At 36.2% G+C, this 17,096-nt stretch overlaps 1 protein-coding gene across 3 annotated transcripts in view; it reads left to right on the top strand.

Annotated features, from left to right (window-relative positions):
* Positions 1–2,414: 2,414 nt before the first annotated feature.
* Positions 2,415–17,096, top strand: part of ALCAM (activated leukocyte cell adhesion molecule) — a 100,734-nt gene continuing 86,052 nt past the window's right edge. For all 3 annotated transcript variants that reach the window (XM_015815891.1, XM_015815890.1, XM_015815892.1), the window contains exon 1: positions 2,415–2,705. In XM_015815891.1, coding sequence (XP_015671377.1) covers positions 2,597–2,705 — 109 coding nt within the window. In that variant the 5' untranslated portion in view covers positions 2,415–2,596. The remainder of the gene's footprint in view (positions 2,706–17,096) is intronic.

The following is a 17,096-nucleotide window of genomic DNA, read 5'->3' as shown; positions in this document are numbered from 1 at the left end:
GGAGCAATTTGATTCAAGTTATCCTGAAAAACAAGGTATCTGCACTGAAGCTCTCAACTGGAGCATCAAAGGCAACCGTTTCCTTTTGCCAATCTATTTCCAAGAAGTGCTTTTCGAATATGCATATACATGTAGAAAAGATAACTGAAGACCCTCAAAGTGGCCATCTGGAATTGAACCACTTTTTAATCAAGATTTTGTAAAGCTTAATGGTTATATGGTCTGTGTGTGTGTGTACAGGTATGCTTTTAAACTGGAGCATTCCAGTTTGCCTTCAGTGTCTTCTGAGAAATAAATGGTGGGAAATATGAAAGGTTATTTGAAGCTCAGACGCACCTCTATCCTTATACCTAATTACTTGGCTAACTTGCCTTTTTTCCCCTTTGAAATAGATATTCAAACAGGATGATGCTTCATAGCGAAACCATGCCCACTCCAGTGCTGGCAATGGCAAAAAAGTCGTGCGTCGTGACATGTCATGTGACGTTGCAAGTTTGATACCCCTGTTCTAAAGGAACTGTTTTATGCATCTCAGCTCCAAAATTTCAGCAGTCAGCATTTTTAATGGACTAATTGCACTAGAGTGCTAAACTAATACATAATTGGGTGAAGACGAATCTACTATTTAAACCCCAGAGTGAGCAATTTCACATCTATATTATTAATTACATGGAAAGGACAGGCAGCAAGGGAAATTATATAATTTCAATATATATTATGCTTTGGGGGAACCCAGTTTGTTTTTAATCTATTTCTGTTCTGGATATTTTTTACTCTAGAAAATATGGTGTGTGTGTGTGTATATATATATATATACTTGTAAATTAGTATGCAATAATTATTAATATAACTATTTTTCTGCATATACAAGTCTAAATGCACTAGGGTAAACTAGTCATAGAGATTTTTTTTTTTTGAGACACTGCAAGCCCCTTTGAGGTAATGGGTAAAGGAAGGAGATGAAAGCAATCCCAGAAAGGCACATAGGATTCCTTTGAACCATTTTCTCTGTTTAGCTTAAGATAAACAGGACAATAATTTTTTTTTTTTGAAAAATCAAGGGGTTGGCAGTGCTGACTTCAGAATGCAGCAGTTTTTTTTCCCCTAACTGATCAGATCCAATTCACCCTTCCATCTATCACCTACCGATTTAACCAAAGCCTTTGGCAGAATCTGAGAACATCTGAGATTTCCACAGAATCTCCTGGGAAAATATCTACTTAAGAATTTAAACACTGTATTCACCAATTTAAACACTGTATTCGCCATAAAGTCATTGTAGTCCTTTGGGACGAAGCCCCGAAAAGCAAATTGCATTGGCCCAAACAACGAAGAGAATCCTTGTCTTTACTGCGTAATCTTTGTACATGTTTGCTTAAAAGTCTCGCCGAGACCTATTCCTGGGAACCTACTCACAACGACCTTTGCATCACTATCCTCAACTGGAGGCACCTAGGATTACAGCTGCGGCTCTTTTCCATTGGAATTTCCGGCAAGCTGGAGCTTACTTCGAGGTAGCAAATGCTGCGTTCTGCCTGCATCGCACGTTTCAGACAAGAGATTCCAGTGTCGGCGCGTTCTGGCCTCAAATCTCTGCTAAGAGCAGGAGCCGCGGATTCTTTCTAGGAATCGACAATCCAAGGCGCGATTTCCATCCCCGGGGATGATCAAAGTTCCCCTTTTTTTTTCCACCTCGTTCTTTTTCTCCTTCAGCCGGATCCCGGTTCGGAGCATCCAGGACTGCATCCTTTGCACTTCCCCTGGGAGTAAGCTCCCTTGCAAACAGTGGGACTTACCGACATAAACACGCATAGGATTGCAGCGAAAAGTGCCCTAGGATTTCGCCAGACCTGCTGCTATCGCCTCCCCGCCCCCCCCCACCCCCCCGGCTGCTCAAACCCGGCGACCCTACGCTGCCTGTTGGTTACTTCCCTGCCCAATCTTTCCCAGGCCTTTTCATTCCCCCCCGTCAACCGATCAAGACGCGTCTCGCCTTCCATTCCGCCTTTTCTCCTGCCTCCTTAGTTTCAAGGCGCCCCGACCCCCGCCATACAGCCAAACCGCCACGTCCTCCTCTCTCCGCCCGCTAGCCGCGCTCTTCGCTGGCTGGCTAATAGAAAGCTTCGGCGGAAGGCTCGGAAACGGATCTCGGCAAAGGAGCGGGCCCTTTGAGCGAGGGCAGGGGCGTGTCCTCCCTGGCTGGCCCCACCTCTTTCTTCCAGCTTTCGGTCTTGGAGCGCCGCTAGGCTGCCAGAGGGAAGAGCCACCTGCTTCGGAGCGGTTGCGATTGGCGCCTCGCTCGCTCGGTTGGTCGCTCGCTCGCTCGTTCGTTCGTTCCTCCTCGGTCGCAGAAGCTGTTAGCGGCCGCTTTCCCCGATCCTCCCAACTTCTGCTCCCACCCACCCACACACACACACACACACCCACCCTGCAATTGGACCTCGTTTGTTGGAAAGTTGCGGACCTGCTGCGATTCCTCTTCGGAGAAGAAGCCGCCGCGGCCGCTCTCTGGGAAAGCCCTGCGCCCTCGTCCTTCCGTTCCTGCCTTCGGGAGAAGCAGCGGCCGAAGTCGCCGTTCGCCCGGCGGGGAGGCGGGATGGAGATGCCCTCTGCCGTCGCCTCCTGCTTTCCTGGTCGGCCGCAGCGGCAAACGCCGCTCTTCTTTCTCCTGGGTTTGCTGCTTTCTGCCCTGTCCCTGCGGCCAGGTAAGTCAGGGATTTTGGAGGGGAGCTCAACTTGCGCCCGGCCGGGGAAAAAGGCGCGCCCGGGGGTGGGGGGGGACGTGTTGACCGCGGGAGGAAAGCTGTTACCGTTCTGGCTTCTCGGCCTCTTCGCCCTCCGCTTTCTTTTGCTCTTTCTTGACTGCCTGGAACTTTAGGGAGGTCGAAGCCGGATTGCGGCTGCCAGGTGGGTCCGTGTCGCGCTCCGGCTGGTTCTGGATTCTGTCGTTTAATCGCGATGGTTTTTCTTCGGAAACCGGCTTCCTGCTCCGGACGAACCTCGCTCGCGTTGTGTGGTTTAGAAATCGAGCGCCTTATCTTGTGCGGGGCGAAGGGAAGTGGGAAGCGGATCGATCAGAATCGACTATCCATACGTGTGTGTGTGTGGACAGATTACGATCCCCCCCGTTTCCACGCGTGCTGCAGCACGTACGCCTGACTGCAGTCCCTTACTTATTATAAACTCATTGAGACTTTTGTAGAAAAGTGGAGACCGACATCCTGAGTGGATCTGACGCATCCCAGTCAAGGAACCTTTGAAAATTATTCCCTCTCTTTTTAAAATTAATATTTCCTTTTCGGGGGTTTTTTTCCTCCACTTTCTGGCTAAATCATGTTTAAGGTTCCACTCTGGTGTCTATTCATTTGGGAGAAGCCTGTTGATCACGGCCAGCTTTATTTCCAACCTCATGGGCCATTAAACATTGAGCTTTTGATAGATGGGACTGCCCTATTTTAAATTCAAATGTAAGGATCGTTAGCCCTTTTTTACTTGCGTTGTACAAAGGATAAAACAAAATATTTATTTTTCTTATTTGCTTTGGGGTTTGTTATGAAAGCAAACAAAATGTGCCTGCCAGCTTCCTTTTAGTTATCTGGGAAGCTCAGCAAGATTTGTCAGGTACAGAACAGCCTTTATCTTTGGTGAGTTTCTTCTGTTCCTTTTAAAAGTTGCCTTACTTGTTGTGCAAGAGAGAGCAGACCAAGGTGACCTCATCTGCTCTGCACACATACACACACAGAAAACACCAAAAACCATGCCCTTTAGTTCAAAGGACCACAAGCACTATGTCTGTAGCAGAAAAAAAAAATAGGCTGTGGAGGTAGGATTGAGTGAAAGATCATTCAAACCAAAGACTAGTTGAAAGTCCAGATCAGATTTGTAGGTCCTATCAGACTGATTTCAAAGCATTAAATATTGTTTCAGGAAGTCCTCTAGATAAAATTACTGTAAACTTAGATAACAGGTCAGTAAATGGCTCCCTAGACTGGAACACATTTCTGCTATTTCTATTCCGCACCTGTATAGTTCTTTATGGACTTCGCTTCTCTGCCTGTGTTGCGTATACATGTACACACCACATTCATGGATACTATCCAATGCATCCTTGTCCTGTTTTCAGAATTTTAGGGACAAAACTATATAGTCCTGTTACTGATGGCTGAGTCTGTACGAATGACAGATTGTAATATTGAAAGATTTAGTCAGTTCTTGGCTTCCAGACAAAGAAGTGTGAGATCCACCTGGCATATCCTTCTTAGTGATGGAAGATCAATTAGTATATTGGCTCTTCCAGTTCTAAAAGCATGGTTTTTGCATTAAATCAGCTCCATTTTGAAGCAAGTTTACTCAAACCTGGTAGAATTCCTCATGTGTTTGATTTTCCACTGAAATTTTGGCTTGATTCCTATTATTTCTTAAGCTTTTCAGGAATAAGGTAAATGGGACTACTGAACTACCTGTACGGTTACCAGTTTTCTGTCTGAATCTATTTGTGTATTAACCAGTATTGGAACAAGAGAAGCAAACTGCAAACTGTACTCTTCCTACACTGTGCAGCCTCTCATAATTCTTGTAGAAAGAGCGTCAGCCTGTGGTGACATTTTGTATTACTTGAAGAGAGCAGCTTTGTGTGTCAGCCTTTGAATGAATACAGAACCTTAGTAGTAGATTTAATGTTTTCACATTTGGAGAACCCCCTTATTAACTGTATAAAGGCCAGCTTTTTACTGGGGATACAGAAAGTAACTTTAAGTATGTGTATATTTAGGCACATTCATTCCAACTGGTGGTGTTTTGATTAGTACAAATCTTAATTTCCTAATTTCAGTTCATGAAGCTGAATTTTCTTGCAATAAAATTGGACAGGTCTTCAGTTAAATTTCATTAAATGCAGTATTTAATTATTGTGTTTTTAAGCAGCAGTTGGGTTGCATTTTTAAGAAAACTAATTGCAGTGCAACATGAAAAGATCAGGAAAGCCTGAATTCAAGGGTTTCGATTAAGAATGCAATTTAATTGATGGTTGCTAGAGAGTAAGCCCCACTGAAGACAGTGGGATTTACTTAATGAAAAAAAAGTGCTACAATATAAGATAGGGTAGATTGTGTAGTCTCAAAATAAAAGGGTTAAAAAATAAAAAAAATAAAAGAACTAAGGTTGCCAAAAATAGCAACCTTGGTTTAATTACTTTTGCGTCATCTCAAAACCATTTACTGTGAGTGTAAAGCGTAAAAGGGTTTTCTGCTTCGAATTTCTTCCTTAAACAAGGTAGAAATCCTTAATAGTTGTTTTTGCTTCAAAAGAGAATTTTCAAGGAATCGAAAATGGGCTTATCTGAGATAGATACTATTACCATAATGTAAGTTGATTGAAATCAGTGGGCTTTATCAGTGGACTGGAGCTAGTGTTGCTATGTGGATGCAAATAGACACATGATTATTTGTGATAACTATAAGCATGATAGCTGAAATAGGTTGTCCTTTAAAAAATATAACTTTGGGACTAATTCCTCACCTCTTCTAATGTTAGATATACAGTATATGCCACTGAAGCCTAAGTTAATGACAGTTGGCCAGCAAAGGCATTTTGAAATGGTGGTGGATTAAATCGCCCAATGAAAACATAAGCTGCTGTAGAAATACAGTACTGTAGATTTAGAAAAAGCATGGAAATGACCCATATTGTAAGAATTTTATGTTAAAGCTGTGCACCCATACTGATGATTACAGTCTCAGGCTTATACCTTGAAGACTACTGTAGAGCTGGAAAATGCTAGGCACGGGGATGAGTGAGAGAGTAGTTCAGAAAGAAGAAAAATATCACAGAAACATATTACAATTGTCAAAATAGTAGACTGACCCAATGAGGGGACAGAGGGAGGGAGCTAATACAAATGTAATGTTTTTCTGCTAGTTGACTGGTGGAATTTTATACCAGTTTGCTCAGAATAGGACAGTACAAACTCATAAACTTTTAGGCTATTAATGAAACTAGATGTAATTACACGTAATATGTATAGTAATAGTGGCAGAAGATTTTTTTTTAATGTTATTTTCTGGGATCATGAGGCTGTCTTGCTTGTGTATTGGGTATTTCTCAGATCCTTTTGATGGATTTAATGATCTTGGTTTAGTTTAGCATAGCTTTTTAGTTTTGTAAGGCCTGCCATTTAATTGTTATTTACTTTTTTAATATATATTTTATTACGTTTTTATAGTTACAAATCTTTAGTGCTTAATAAACAATGTGTTGTCTGGGTCCACATATTTGACATTAATAATAATACAACTTCCATTCCTACAACTTCCATTCCTACTCGCTACTCCATTTTCCTAGCCATTTACAAAAATTATCCCATGTTTGAAAGTATTCTGTATCTTCTTTCCCTTTCATTTTCAATGTAAGCCTATCCATTTCTGCACAGTCCACGTTGATGTTTCTTGATTTTTCCAATACTGAATTGAAAAGCATTAACATGAAGTGTGAAAGTCAGTAAATCAATCTGTAGCCCTTTTAAGGTAGAGATAGAAAACCTGTGGCTGTATAATTATTGTGCTGGGTTGATATTTGATTTGTTAAATTTATATAGCTGTTATAGGAGTGTTGAGAGTTATAGTTCTTTATGTAAAAAACCCGTTGATTACTTACTCAGAGGTTAATAATCTTATACATATAGGTGTTGTGACATATTTGAGGTAAGGTAAAATATAAATGTTCTATTTTGGTATGATCTTACAGAAGAAGCTAGTTTAATGTAGTAATTAAAGGAACTTATCTAGAGCTTGTGAGTTCTAGCCCTATCTTTAACTCTCTCAGACCTAGGAAATAGCAATTGCAAACTACCTTCAAAGATGAACACTGTATGAACTTGTTCATTTAGTAACAGTCATGATTAACTCTAAGGCACCATCAATATATAACAAAATTCAAGAAATATGCATATTACATATTTGTCCTGGTAAGCTGATTTTTGTACTTTTTAATAATCATTTTGCAAATAGGATTGCCTTTCTCCATTTAGGCGGGTTTTTGTTGTTCAGGAACATCTAGAATGTCAATGATTTCCATGTAAATTATTGCTGTAAATTTTTGATTTAATATTGTATATCAAACTTTGGTAGGGAGATTACAGTACACCTATACAACATCTCACTTTCAGGCTTTAGCTTCAGTTCATTTAAAATATTTTCTGAGATTATTAGAAAACATACTTTTTGCTAAATTGAGAGTAGGAGAAATTTTCTCTTCTCAATGACAGACTGATGTTTTATTCACATTTTATTGTATCTTTAAGTTACTCTAAGAAATGTGAATGAGTTCCTGAATGAGTGAAGTTAATTGTATCAACCAGTCTCTGGGGTTCACCACTTAAATTCTAAATTTTATGACAGGATATTTTATAGTCATTCCAAAAGAAACAAACTGTGAAGCATGTAAGTTAAGTGGGATCATATCCACCTAGATTGTTGATGGATTTGCATAAAGATTTTGTGCACACTGTTAGTTAATAAATGTCCTTTAACTGAGCAATGTGTAATTCCTATTCACTTATTTTCATAGCTGTTAATCCAATATTCTAATGGAGAAGTTCTCTGTTGGATGTCTACTTAGTTTACGATTCATTTGGCTTTCTTTGCTTATTTACATATTTTTACAAAGAATCAGTAACTGGTGGCTTAGTATTTTTTTCATTTATAAGAAAAATACTTTCCCCTCCTTATTTTTATTAAAAGTGATGAAATAGTGAAAAGAGAAAGGAAGTTTCAGGTTATAATTAAAAGAACCTAACTCATGTTTGGAATGCTCCTCCAGTATTTACTTAAAAGCACCTGAAGTAAATTATTCTCCAATTAGTCAAAAAATGATATACTTATTTTATTCTGTTCTTCAAAATTATTTCTTCTTTATTGATTTAATCTTGATTTCAGTCCTATAGCATGTTCTCATTTTGGTGTTATTTAATCTAATTTTCACTAAATTAATCACCTCCCAATGCATTGATCAATCTTAGTTATTTTTAAGAAAATATATAGGTGAAGAAAGTACAGATATGTCTCATAGTTAGTTTAATTCATGAAGTTTGTATTAGACACAATTTAGACATGAGAGTATTGATGATTTAAGAAATATAGTAACTGTAATTCCAACAAGTTTCCAGGCATTTATTTTAAGGAAATGTGGATATAATGTCACTAGCAAATCAACAGTAATATACTACAATGTAATGATATTATACCATACATCATACAATAAAATTATATCATGATTTTATATATTTTCTAATGATATAATGTACTCTATATTAATTGCATTAAATACTACTTCACTTTACTGTCTGATCACATAGAATATAATCATACTTCAAAAGAATTTGCATTGCATATTACACAATACCTCTATTCTTCAGACTACAGTATATTAGACAACACACACAGACACACACACACACACACATTGATATAGATAGCCATAGACATAGATGTATCTCCAGTGTTGTAAAGTCTTAAATAATTGCAATAGGTTTAGGCCAATGTATTTAGCATGCAGCGAAACCCTTTCCAGTATTATAGATCCAGTTATTGTTTTCAGACATGTGACTTTGATTACTGTTTATGTGTGTTGATAAGTACTTTTATGCTTGTACTGCTCAAGGCTAAATTCTTGCCATATGAAGTTCACCATCTGGACCACTCAGTAATCTTCAGTACTATCAGCTGTGGCAGGTGTGGATGTAGATGATCTGCCTCCAGATGTTTTTAGTCTTCAATTCCTATCAGCATTAATGAATCCAGCCAAAGGCAAGAGATTATGGGAATAATAGTTCAAAAATAAAGTTTGGGTTGTGGAATTTTTTAGGCTGTATTTCATGTTAAACAGCTATACTCCTTGGTGAAATCATTTGATGTTTGGGTGCACATTATTACTAAAATGCTGGATATATTCCATATCGTCCAACAATCCCAAATAAACTATGGATATTCTCAGCATGCCAGTATTGGTTTAAATGAGGGATTTCTAACAAAGCCAGACAAGTTAAACATGTTAATATAATGCAGATTCTGAACTTTCTGTCATGATTAAAGTATTTTTTAATTTCAATAAAAGATAAAATTTGATTATTATAACAGAAGAAATTAGAAAATGTCAATTGTATTCAAGATGCTGCAACTGAGCTTCTTGTGGATAAACTAACGGGGCTTAGATTAATATTGTTTAAAGATATTTTTCCTAACTGCTTGTGTTCCGCCCTACATGTATGGAGGAGGTCTGTGCTTTTCCAATTTATATGTAAGAAAACATTTCATTTTTAATTAAGCCTTTTAACTCGAGCTTTTCTATGGTTTGGCCTATGAGAATTTTATGATTTTACAGTATATTATCTGGCATGCCAGATTTTTACAGAACAGGTATAAACAAGAAATTTTATTCAGAACTTCCCTATACTGTGTGTATAAAGGAATGCTTTAAAAGTTTTCTACATTTTTCTTAATATGCACAAGAATGAGGAACATTAGTTAGTCATATATACATTGCGTCAGGATAAATATAAGAAGACTGAAGTTCAAATATCATTTAAATCTTTGTGATTTAATCACAGTATTAAAGATTGCCATGGTGATTTTACTGTTTATATTATTGTCAACCTAATACTGTAACATTAGTAATAACACTGTCCATTTGGAAAACTAAATAATCAGCATATCTTAAAAACAGAGCCTTGGAGGCTGAAATTAATTTGGTAATAGTATATTTTTACCATATTAATATGTTTAGGATCAAAATCCAAAGTGATTTATATTTAATTCTTAGATTTAAGTCATAAATCTTAAGTCATGAAAACTGTGTTATTTTCCTAGAAATATCTTCTGTTTTTGACACATGGTATATGTGTCATATATGTCAGTTGGATTATTATCATCTAATTATCTGATAATAGAAATGTTCAGCTTTTTCCTGTCTTCTCCTTAGTATTGTTCTGTGTATGCAATTTCCTTACCATTGGTTACAAAACACATTGCCCTTGTATACTCTGACTGCATTTTTATTATAGCATGGAGAGGATAGAATTTGCATTTGTAAATTGTAAAGGTCATAAATACTAGCACTGGGATACAATAATGTAAAATATGTTACAGCCAATATTAACAATGGAACACTTTTACTTACTCTACTTGGAGAGCATCAACATTTCAAAAATCTATGATATGCTTCAACCATTTTAAATACTGTAGATGTGGATGCAGTTTATGCCAGTTCACATTAATTTATATAAATAAAAAAAAATCTGTATGTGGGATTGATATACCTGTGATGTGCAGATATTAGGTAATCAAATTATTATATAATACAACAGTGTGAAATTACAGCTGTCAGTTCTTTAGCTAGTGTTGGCCTTCATACTTATTGAGTTCTTCCCAAGAACCTTGGATGTTATAATGTATTGGCAGAGTATGTGTGCAGATCTGAGCAGTGTGTTCTTTTGTTTTGACAGGAATTTTATCAATGCACACATTTTCTAAGTGTCATCCAAGGCTTTTTGATATGGCATGCCATATGCTGATAACCACTAGTACCACCACAGTAGGCTTATGCCATAATCTTTCAGATTTGTTTTTCAGATCTTAATACTTTATGATCTTCTTCAATTTTCTGTCTTCTAATCTACTATTCCCAGATATTGTCTCATTTATCTACACTTCTTTTTTTCTTTTTTTCAACCACAGTTAAATATGGTGTATCATGTGCCAAGATTTTAAGACTCTAATTATTATTATGGTTGGTCATACAGCCAGCTAGACGTTTGGAGTGGAATAGGCAGATGTTGCTTGATAGTGTTAAAGGTATCATGGCAGGATGTAAACTGTTCCAAGTAAGCTACCTTTTGCAATTGACATGCTGTTGGTTTTGTCAATCCTGATGGTGTTCAAGTGGTGCTCTAGATATTTTGGGATTGCATCCAAGGTACCTATTACTGTTGTTACTATGTTTGCTTTCATTTGCCACAGCCATTCTACTTCTGCAGGTTTTTGTATTTTGTGATTTTCTCCAGTTTTTTCTCTTCTATTTTGCTATCTTTAGGTACCTCTACACCCAATATCCATTGATTTTTATTATTACTACTATTATTGTTGTATATTTTGATTTTCATAAGAATTGTTGCTTAGTTACAATTAAAAAAGAATTAAATCTATAAGCTAGAAATTACTCAGACATTTAAATTGAAGAATAGTAGAGAGTAGTTAAGATATTTTACCCGGCATTATACTCATGCTTTTTATTTATTTGCCATCCAAGTGCAATGAAAACATTGGCTCTCTTAAATAGATAAATTATATTAAATACTCTTAATTACTTACTAAATTATTAATATTTATTTAATATTAAATTAATTTCTAAGAGTATTAGTAAATACTCTTTGTAGTCTTAATAATTAATACTGTTAATAATTAATTGTTTGCACAATCATACTAATATTAAAGAAATATACTGTAGTTCCAGTATTAAAAATGGGTAATGTAGGCAATACAAGTTATTTTAGCGAAACACTTGAAGAGCTTCAATATAAATTGAAAGTTTTGATATAGTTAAACATAAATATGCTACTTTTAGACCTTGAAAGCTCATAGGGTTACAATATCATCTATTCAAGGGTGTTCATAATTATATTTCAGGAACTGAAAATAATGGCCTTACTTGTGAAGAATATGATATATTAAGATGTGGAGGTCAGATTTCTAAGCTATAATTTCCTTTCCATTATTTACAAATACATTAAATTTAAAGTTAATGGAATTTACATAAACATAAATAATGACAGGTTTACATTCAGTTGTACATAGAACTAGGAAAATATTTACAATAATGTTTGTAGGATTGAAAATAAGATTTTAAATTATACATATAGGTGTTGTGATATATTTCCATCTAGCTGACGTAAAACTGTATCTAGATTCCATATAAACTATTTGAGTTGTTACTACTGTATTCCCCTTCATTTTGTATAAAAAGTTTAAGAAAGAAGGCTGGCCGTACTGCCAGATAAAAAGAAAGATTAAAACCTAAATATAATGGACAATTGGGAGGAGGGGTTTCAAATGTTGAATGGGACTTTTGAGCTCAAAAGCCTACAGGTAGGTAGGTAGGTAGGTAGGTAGGTATGAAGGCAAGGAGGTAAGAAAGAAGGAAATGAGCTGAAAAAAGCAAGATGCATAACAAGTTACAGGCATTTGACCCTGATAGCCACAAATGGTGATGTGAATATGGGCCCCAGCCAAGAAAGGCTAAGGATCAGAAGCTAAGAACACTGGAGCCAGAATAATCACCCAGCCAGACACACCGGGCTCTTCCAGAACCCAAAGGAAGCAAAGATATGGGCAGAGGTGAGCAGCAAATTGGGAACTAGGCACTGCCAGTTGTAGCAGTCCTGGGGATTCAGCAGATTCTGTCCATTAAACCCCAAGTCCACTGCTATATTGAGTGTCTGTTGCAGTTATTTTAATTATGGACAGATTAGAGATATTATTTCTCCTTAAGTAAAAATAATCTTTTTATTGCATACTAAAAATAAGTATTTCCAGCCCATGAGTATTAGCTACAAAATGTTGCCTGATAGAGGCAATATCTAGCTTTGGATATTTTCCACAATAAATTAATTAACAAGTATAAAATTTTTGACTCATTTTTTTAAACTGTGTTCATCTAGTTTTTGGACTTGTGTGGAGAACAGGTCATGTTTTAGGTCATATTTATGGATGTTGAAAATTCAAATGAGTTCACATACGTTTAAGTACCATTGTGTCAAGAGAAACTGAGCACATCACACAGGAGGTTTGGGGCGGGGGGGCTAAGGCAGGAAAATGCTACCTTTCGATTGCAACTCTGTCTCTTTTAATATTAATAATAATAATAATAATAATAATAATAATAATAATAATAATAATAATAATAATAATAATAATAATAATAATAATAATAATAATAATAAAGTCAGAAGAGACCTAGGAGGTCATCTAGTCCAACCCCCTGCTCAGGCAGGAAATCCTATACCATTTCAGACAAATGGCTGTCCAGTCTCTTCTTAAAAACTTATAGTGTTGGAGCATTCACAGCTTCTGGAGGCAGGTTGTTCCACTGGTTAATTGTTCTGTCAGGAAGTTTCTCCTTAGTTCTAGATTGCTTCTCTCCTTGATTAGTTTCCATCAGTTGCTTCTTGTCCTGCCTTCAGGTGCTTTGGAGAATAGCCTGACTCCCTCTTCTATGTGGTAGCCCCTGAGATATTGGAAACTGCTATCATGTCCCCCCTCATCCTTCTCCTCATTAGATTAGACATTCCCAGTTCCAGCAACCGTTCCTTACATGTTTTAACCTCCAGTCCCCTAATCATCTTTGTTGCTCTTCTCTGTACTCTTTCTAGAGTCTTAACATCTTTTTTACATCATGGTGACCAAAACTGGATGCAGTATTCCAAGTGTGGCCTTACTAAGGCATTGTAAAGTGGTATTAACACTTCACGTGATCTTGATTCTATCCCTCTGTTAATGCAGCCTAGCACTGTGCTGGCTTTTTTGGCAGCTGCAGCACACTGCTGGCTCATATTTAAGTGATTGTCTACTAGGACTCCAAGATCCCTCTCACAGTTGCTACTATTGAGCAAGGTACCACCTATACTATACCTGTACATTTGGTTTTTCTTGCCTAAATTTTTTCACCATTGAATTTTATTTTGTTTGATAGCACCCAATGTTCAAGTCTGTCAAGATCCTTCTGTATCTTAAGCCTGTCTTCTGGAGTGTTGGCTGTTCTTGCCAGCTTGGTGTGCAGCAACTTTCTTTTGGAGATCAGGGTGGTTCACTCTTTGCTGGTTTTTTGCAAGCCCTTGAAGACCAAGCTTCCTCTCGGATGTTACCATTTTTTTACTTTTTTCCTATTTTTGAGGCATTATTGTGTTTGATTGTTATAACGGGCTTTTTATTATATATTTTTCCTATGTGAGTAACTTTTGATCACAACACTGTAGGAACATGTTAAATAAATAACTAAGCAAACAAACATTTTGTAGGAGCAGAACTGAATGTAATTCATAGTTGTCTTTCCAGGAGAGAGGCCGTAGCAAGTTTCAGACAGATGGTTTTGCAGGGTGGTAGCTGCTTCATCTTGATGCATATTAAACAGCCTCCGTTTTCCCAATTTATTTTGTCATTTGCCATGAAAATACTGTCAATATATGCTTATGCAAATAAACTACACCATTTTAGCAATTGCAGTTTATGCCTGGGTTTTGCTTTCTATTTAATTCATATAAACTGATAGTCTACATGTGCAGTTTTCTTCCACAATTGTATTTATTAGGGTGTAGTTTCTTTCAGTGGAGGAGTTATGATAAATGTATAAATTTGTCCAAACATATTATCGGCAACTTTTGTACTGTAGATATCAGATATTGCTCTGAAAGTTTAGGAATAGTTTATTTTGGTTTGAGCTTCTTTTTGAGATCCACCTTACTTTAGATAAATGCCAAGTTACTCCAGAGGCTGGATCAGGAATTGCGTTCAGGTAAGACAACGCCCCCTCTCCTAAAGAAAATGTGGAATATAATTTTATGCAATGTAATAATACTTAATGTAGAATCATTAAGTTCCATTTTAATAGATAAATTGATTGATAAATTTAATTGATAACTAAACTTCCCTTGGTACTGAGCACTTATAATTTCTGTAGCAGACAATTGGAGAGATAGTCTTCAATGGTTAACTTTCCTGTTTTTCTGAAGTACCTGATATCTTCTATCTCTGTGTAAAAACCAACCTTTTGCATTTAGGATTTTGATCACTGTCCTGTTTAAATCACAGAGTGGTGGTTTTTTTTTTTTGGCTATTGTTATATCTTCGGGAATACAATACTCAAGAGAATAATATGCTAACCATATGCTAACAGTAGATGAGCTCCCTAATGCTTGCTCTAAATGTTTCTTGTTCTTGCTGTGTCTTCCATGTGAATGATTAACAAATTTGCTGTAGATTTTATGTGAATGATTAATAAATAATTCAGTGTCACTATTACCATACAGGCATCAGTCCTGCTTTCTGAAAAATGTCCATTGAGGTACAAACAGAAGTATCACAAAGCTACTTCAGCTCAGACAGCCTGGATATATCATTCAAGAATAATAGTTCAGTTGATGATATTGAAAGCTGTTAAGATATCCAGGTGTATCAAGCAGCATCATAGCACAAATCAACTCGCAGTGTGTTTGTTCAAGGTAGTTTCTAGGGCAAAAGTATGAATTCTAAGAGAAATGATTTTAAAAATCCATTTCATCTTTATCCTATGTTCATGATCGTGTCCTGAAAACAGTTGTAGACAATAAATTTTCAGCTGTATTAATTTTTTTTCTTTAGAAATTATTTCATGATGGCCTTCTTTAATTAAGCTAAAACCACTCTATGGTGTAAGGAGAATTTACCTCTTGCCTCCAGTCAAACATCCCCATCCTGCAAAGTGTAATATGCCATCTAAGATATGATTGTAATAAATTAGTAATTGGTCACAATGTGCAAATATTATGCATATATCCTCAGCTCTAAGAACAGAAACTTGTTTCTTAAAAAATCACCAGACAGAACCTGGTATAGTTTGAATTGCCAAGGCTGTTAATTGTTACCTAGTGTTGCAATTATTTATCAGAATGAATCTGTGTTAGAAAAACCATGACTTTTCCTTCACAGGAGTTGTGCTGCTCCAGTTTCATAATCTATTTTTAATTTGACAACTGATTCCTTACTGACTCAAGCATATTTTATCTTTCAAGACACTTATTTTACAATTGATCTAGTTCTTCCTAGACTGTGATATTTGCTTGAAAGTTCATGATAGGATTTAGCACAGTAGCTGAAAATTTAGGGTTTATTTCCTTCGGATACTTTTGTACATGAACAAGAACATAATATGCAAAGAGAAGGAGGATGTATTTTAAACAACTCAGCTAGGAATATGCAATTAACAGTTTTTGGCTGAGAACATAACTAAAAGGTAGAAAATGAGTCTGTACAAATTGCTACGATTATCTCATCACAGTTGTTTTATGTTTAATTAAAATACAAAGAAATCCCTTAACACAGATTTGTGGTTTTGTGGCAGTTTTTAATGAGACTTTTGTGAAAGACATGTCTTTATAGATACTTATCTTTATTAGTTTTGAGATCAGCATATATTTAATTAAAATGCATAGCTATTGGAGTCTATGATGTTTGTTTCTGTATTTGTTGATTCATTTTTCTGGCTACAGTTTGTAATCTAATTCAATTATATTGCCATTCAGATTCATTGTTCTTTCCCCCCCAAAAAAAACTCTGTTGCAATTCATCTCCTAGTATTATAAGCATTTGCTAGAATGCTGAGATATCTTACTCTTTTAAGATATGAGCATTTGGACAAATATTTATATGAGATGGAATCCCATATCTGGTATCTTGCACACCAGAGGATAATTGTAATGTGCTTTACAATTTTTGCAGCACACAGTCTGTATACAAATATGCAAATTAAGCCATTGTGGCTTATCCACAGACTGTAATTAAATATTCTGGATTAACTATTATGCAGTGTAGAGAAGCAGCTTGTAAAATGTCTTATCCTTTTGCCTCAGCAGTTCATAGCTTTTTTCAGGCCAAGAGTACATTTAACTTTCAAGTGATATGGGTCATAGTCCCAAAAGAAGAGCTATCAAATAGTAATTTTTTGTTTTATTTGAATATAAATGCCCTTTAAATTAAATATATGAAATAGACTAATACAGCTGCTGCTTATATGCTTAGAATTTTTCCTTCTAGCCTCTTAATAACTTTTAGAGATTGAACAAAGCTTCAGACACTTTATTAGTACCTGCTCTTGTGTGTCTTTTCAAGAAATAGAACTTCTGATGGTCTTGGGAAGCTGAACCAACTAACTTCACAAAGTTTGCTTCATGTTCTAGGGGAAAAAAAACATTGTAATACTTATTTTGATGTTGTGATAAATATATAATTTCCCACTGGGGAAAAAAAAACACGACCATGTCCTGATTCCTGAAAATTATCTGTTCTCTCTAGTTGTCA

This window comes from Protobothrops mucrosquamatus, unplaced genomic scaffold (assembly GCF_001527695.2).
Source record: "Protobothrops mucrosquamatus isolate PMUCROS unplaced genomic scaffold, P.Mucros_1.0 scaffold382, whole genome shotgun sequence".
NCBI lineage: Eukaryota > Metazoa > Chordata > Lepidosauria > Squamata > Viperidae > Protobothrops > Protobothrops mucrosquamatus.
The sequence above is the reverse complement of the archived record's forward strand: the minus strand, read 5'-3'. Positions and strand labels throughout refer to the sequence as shown.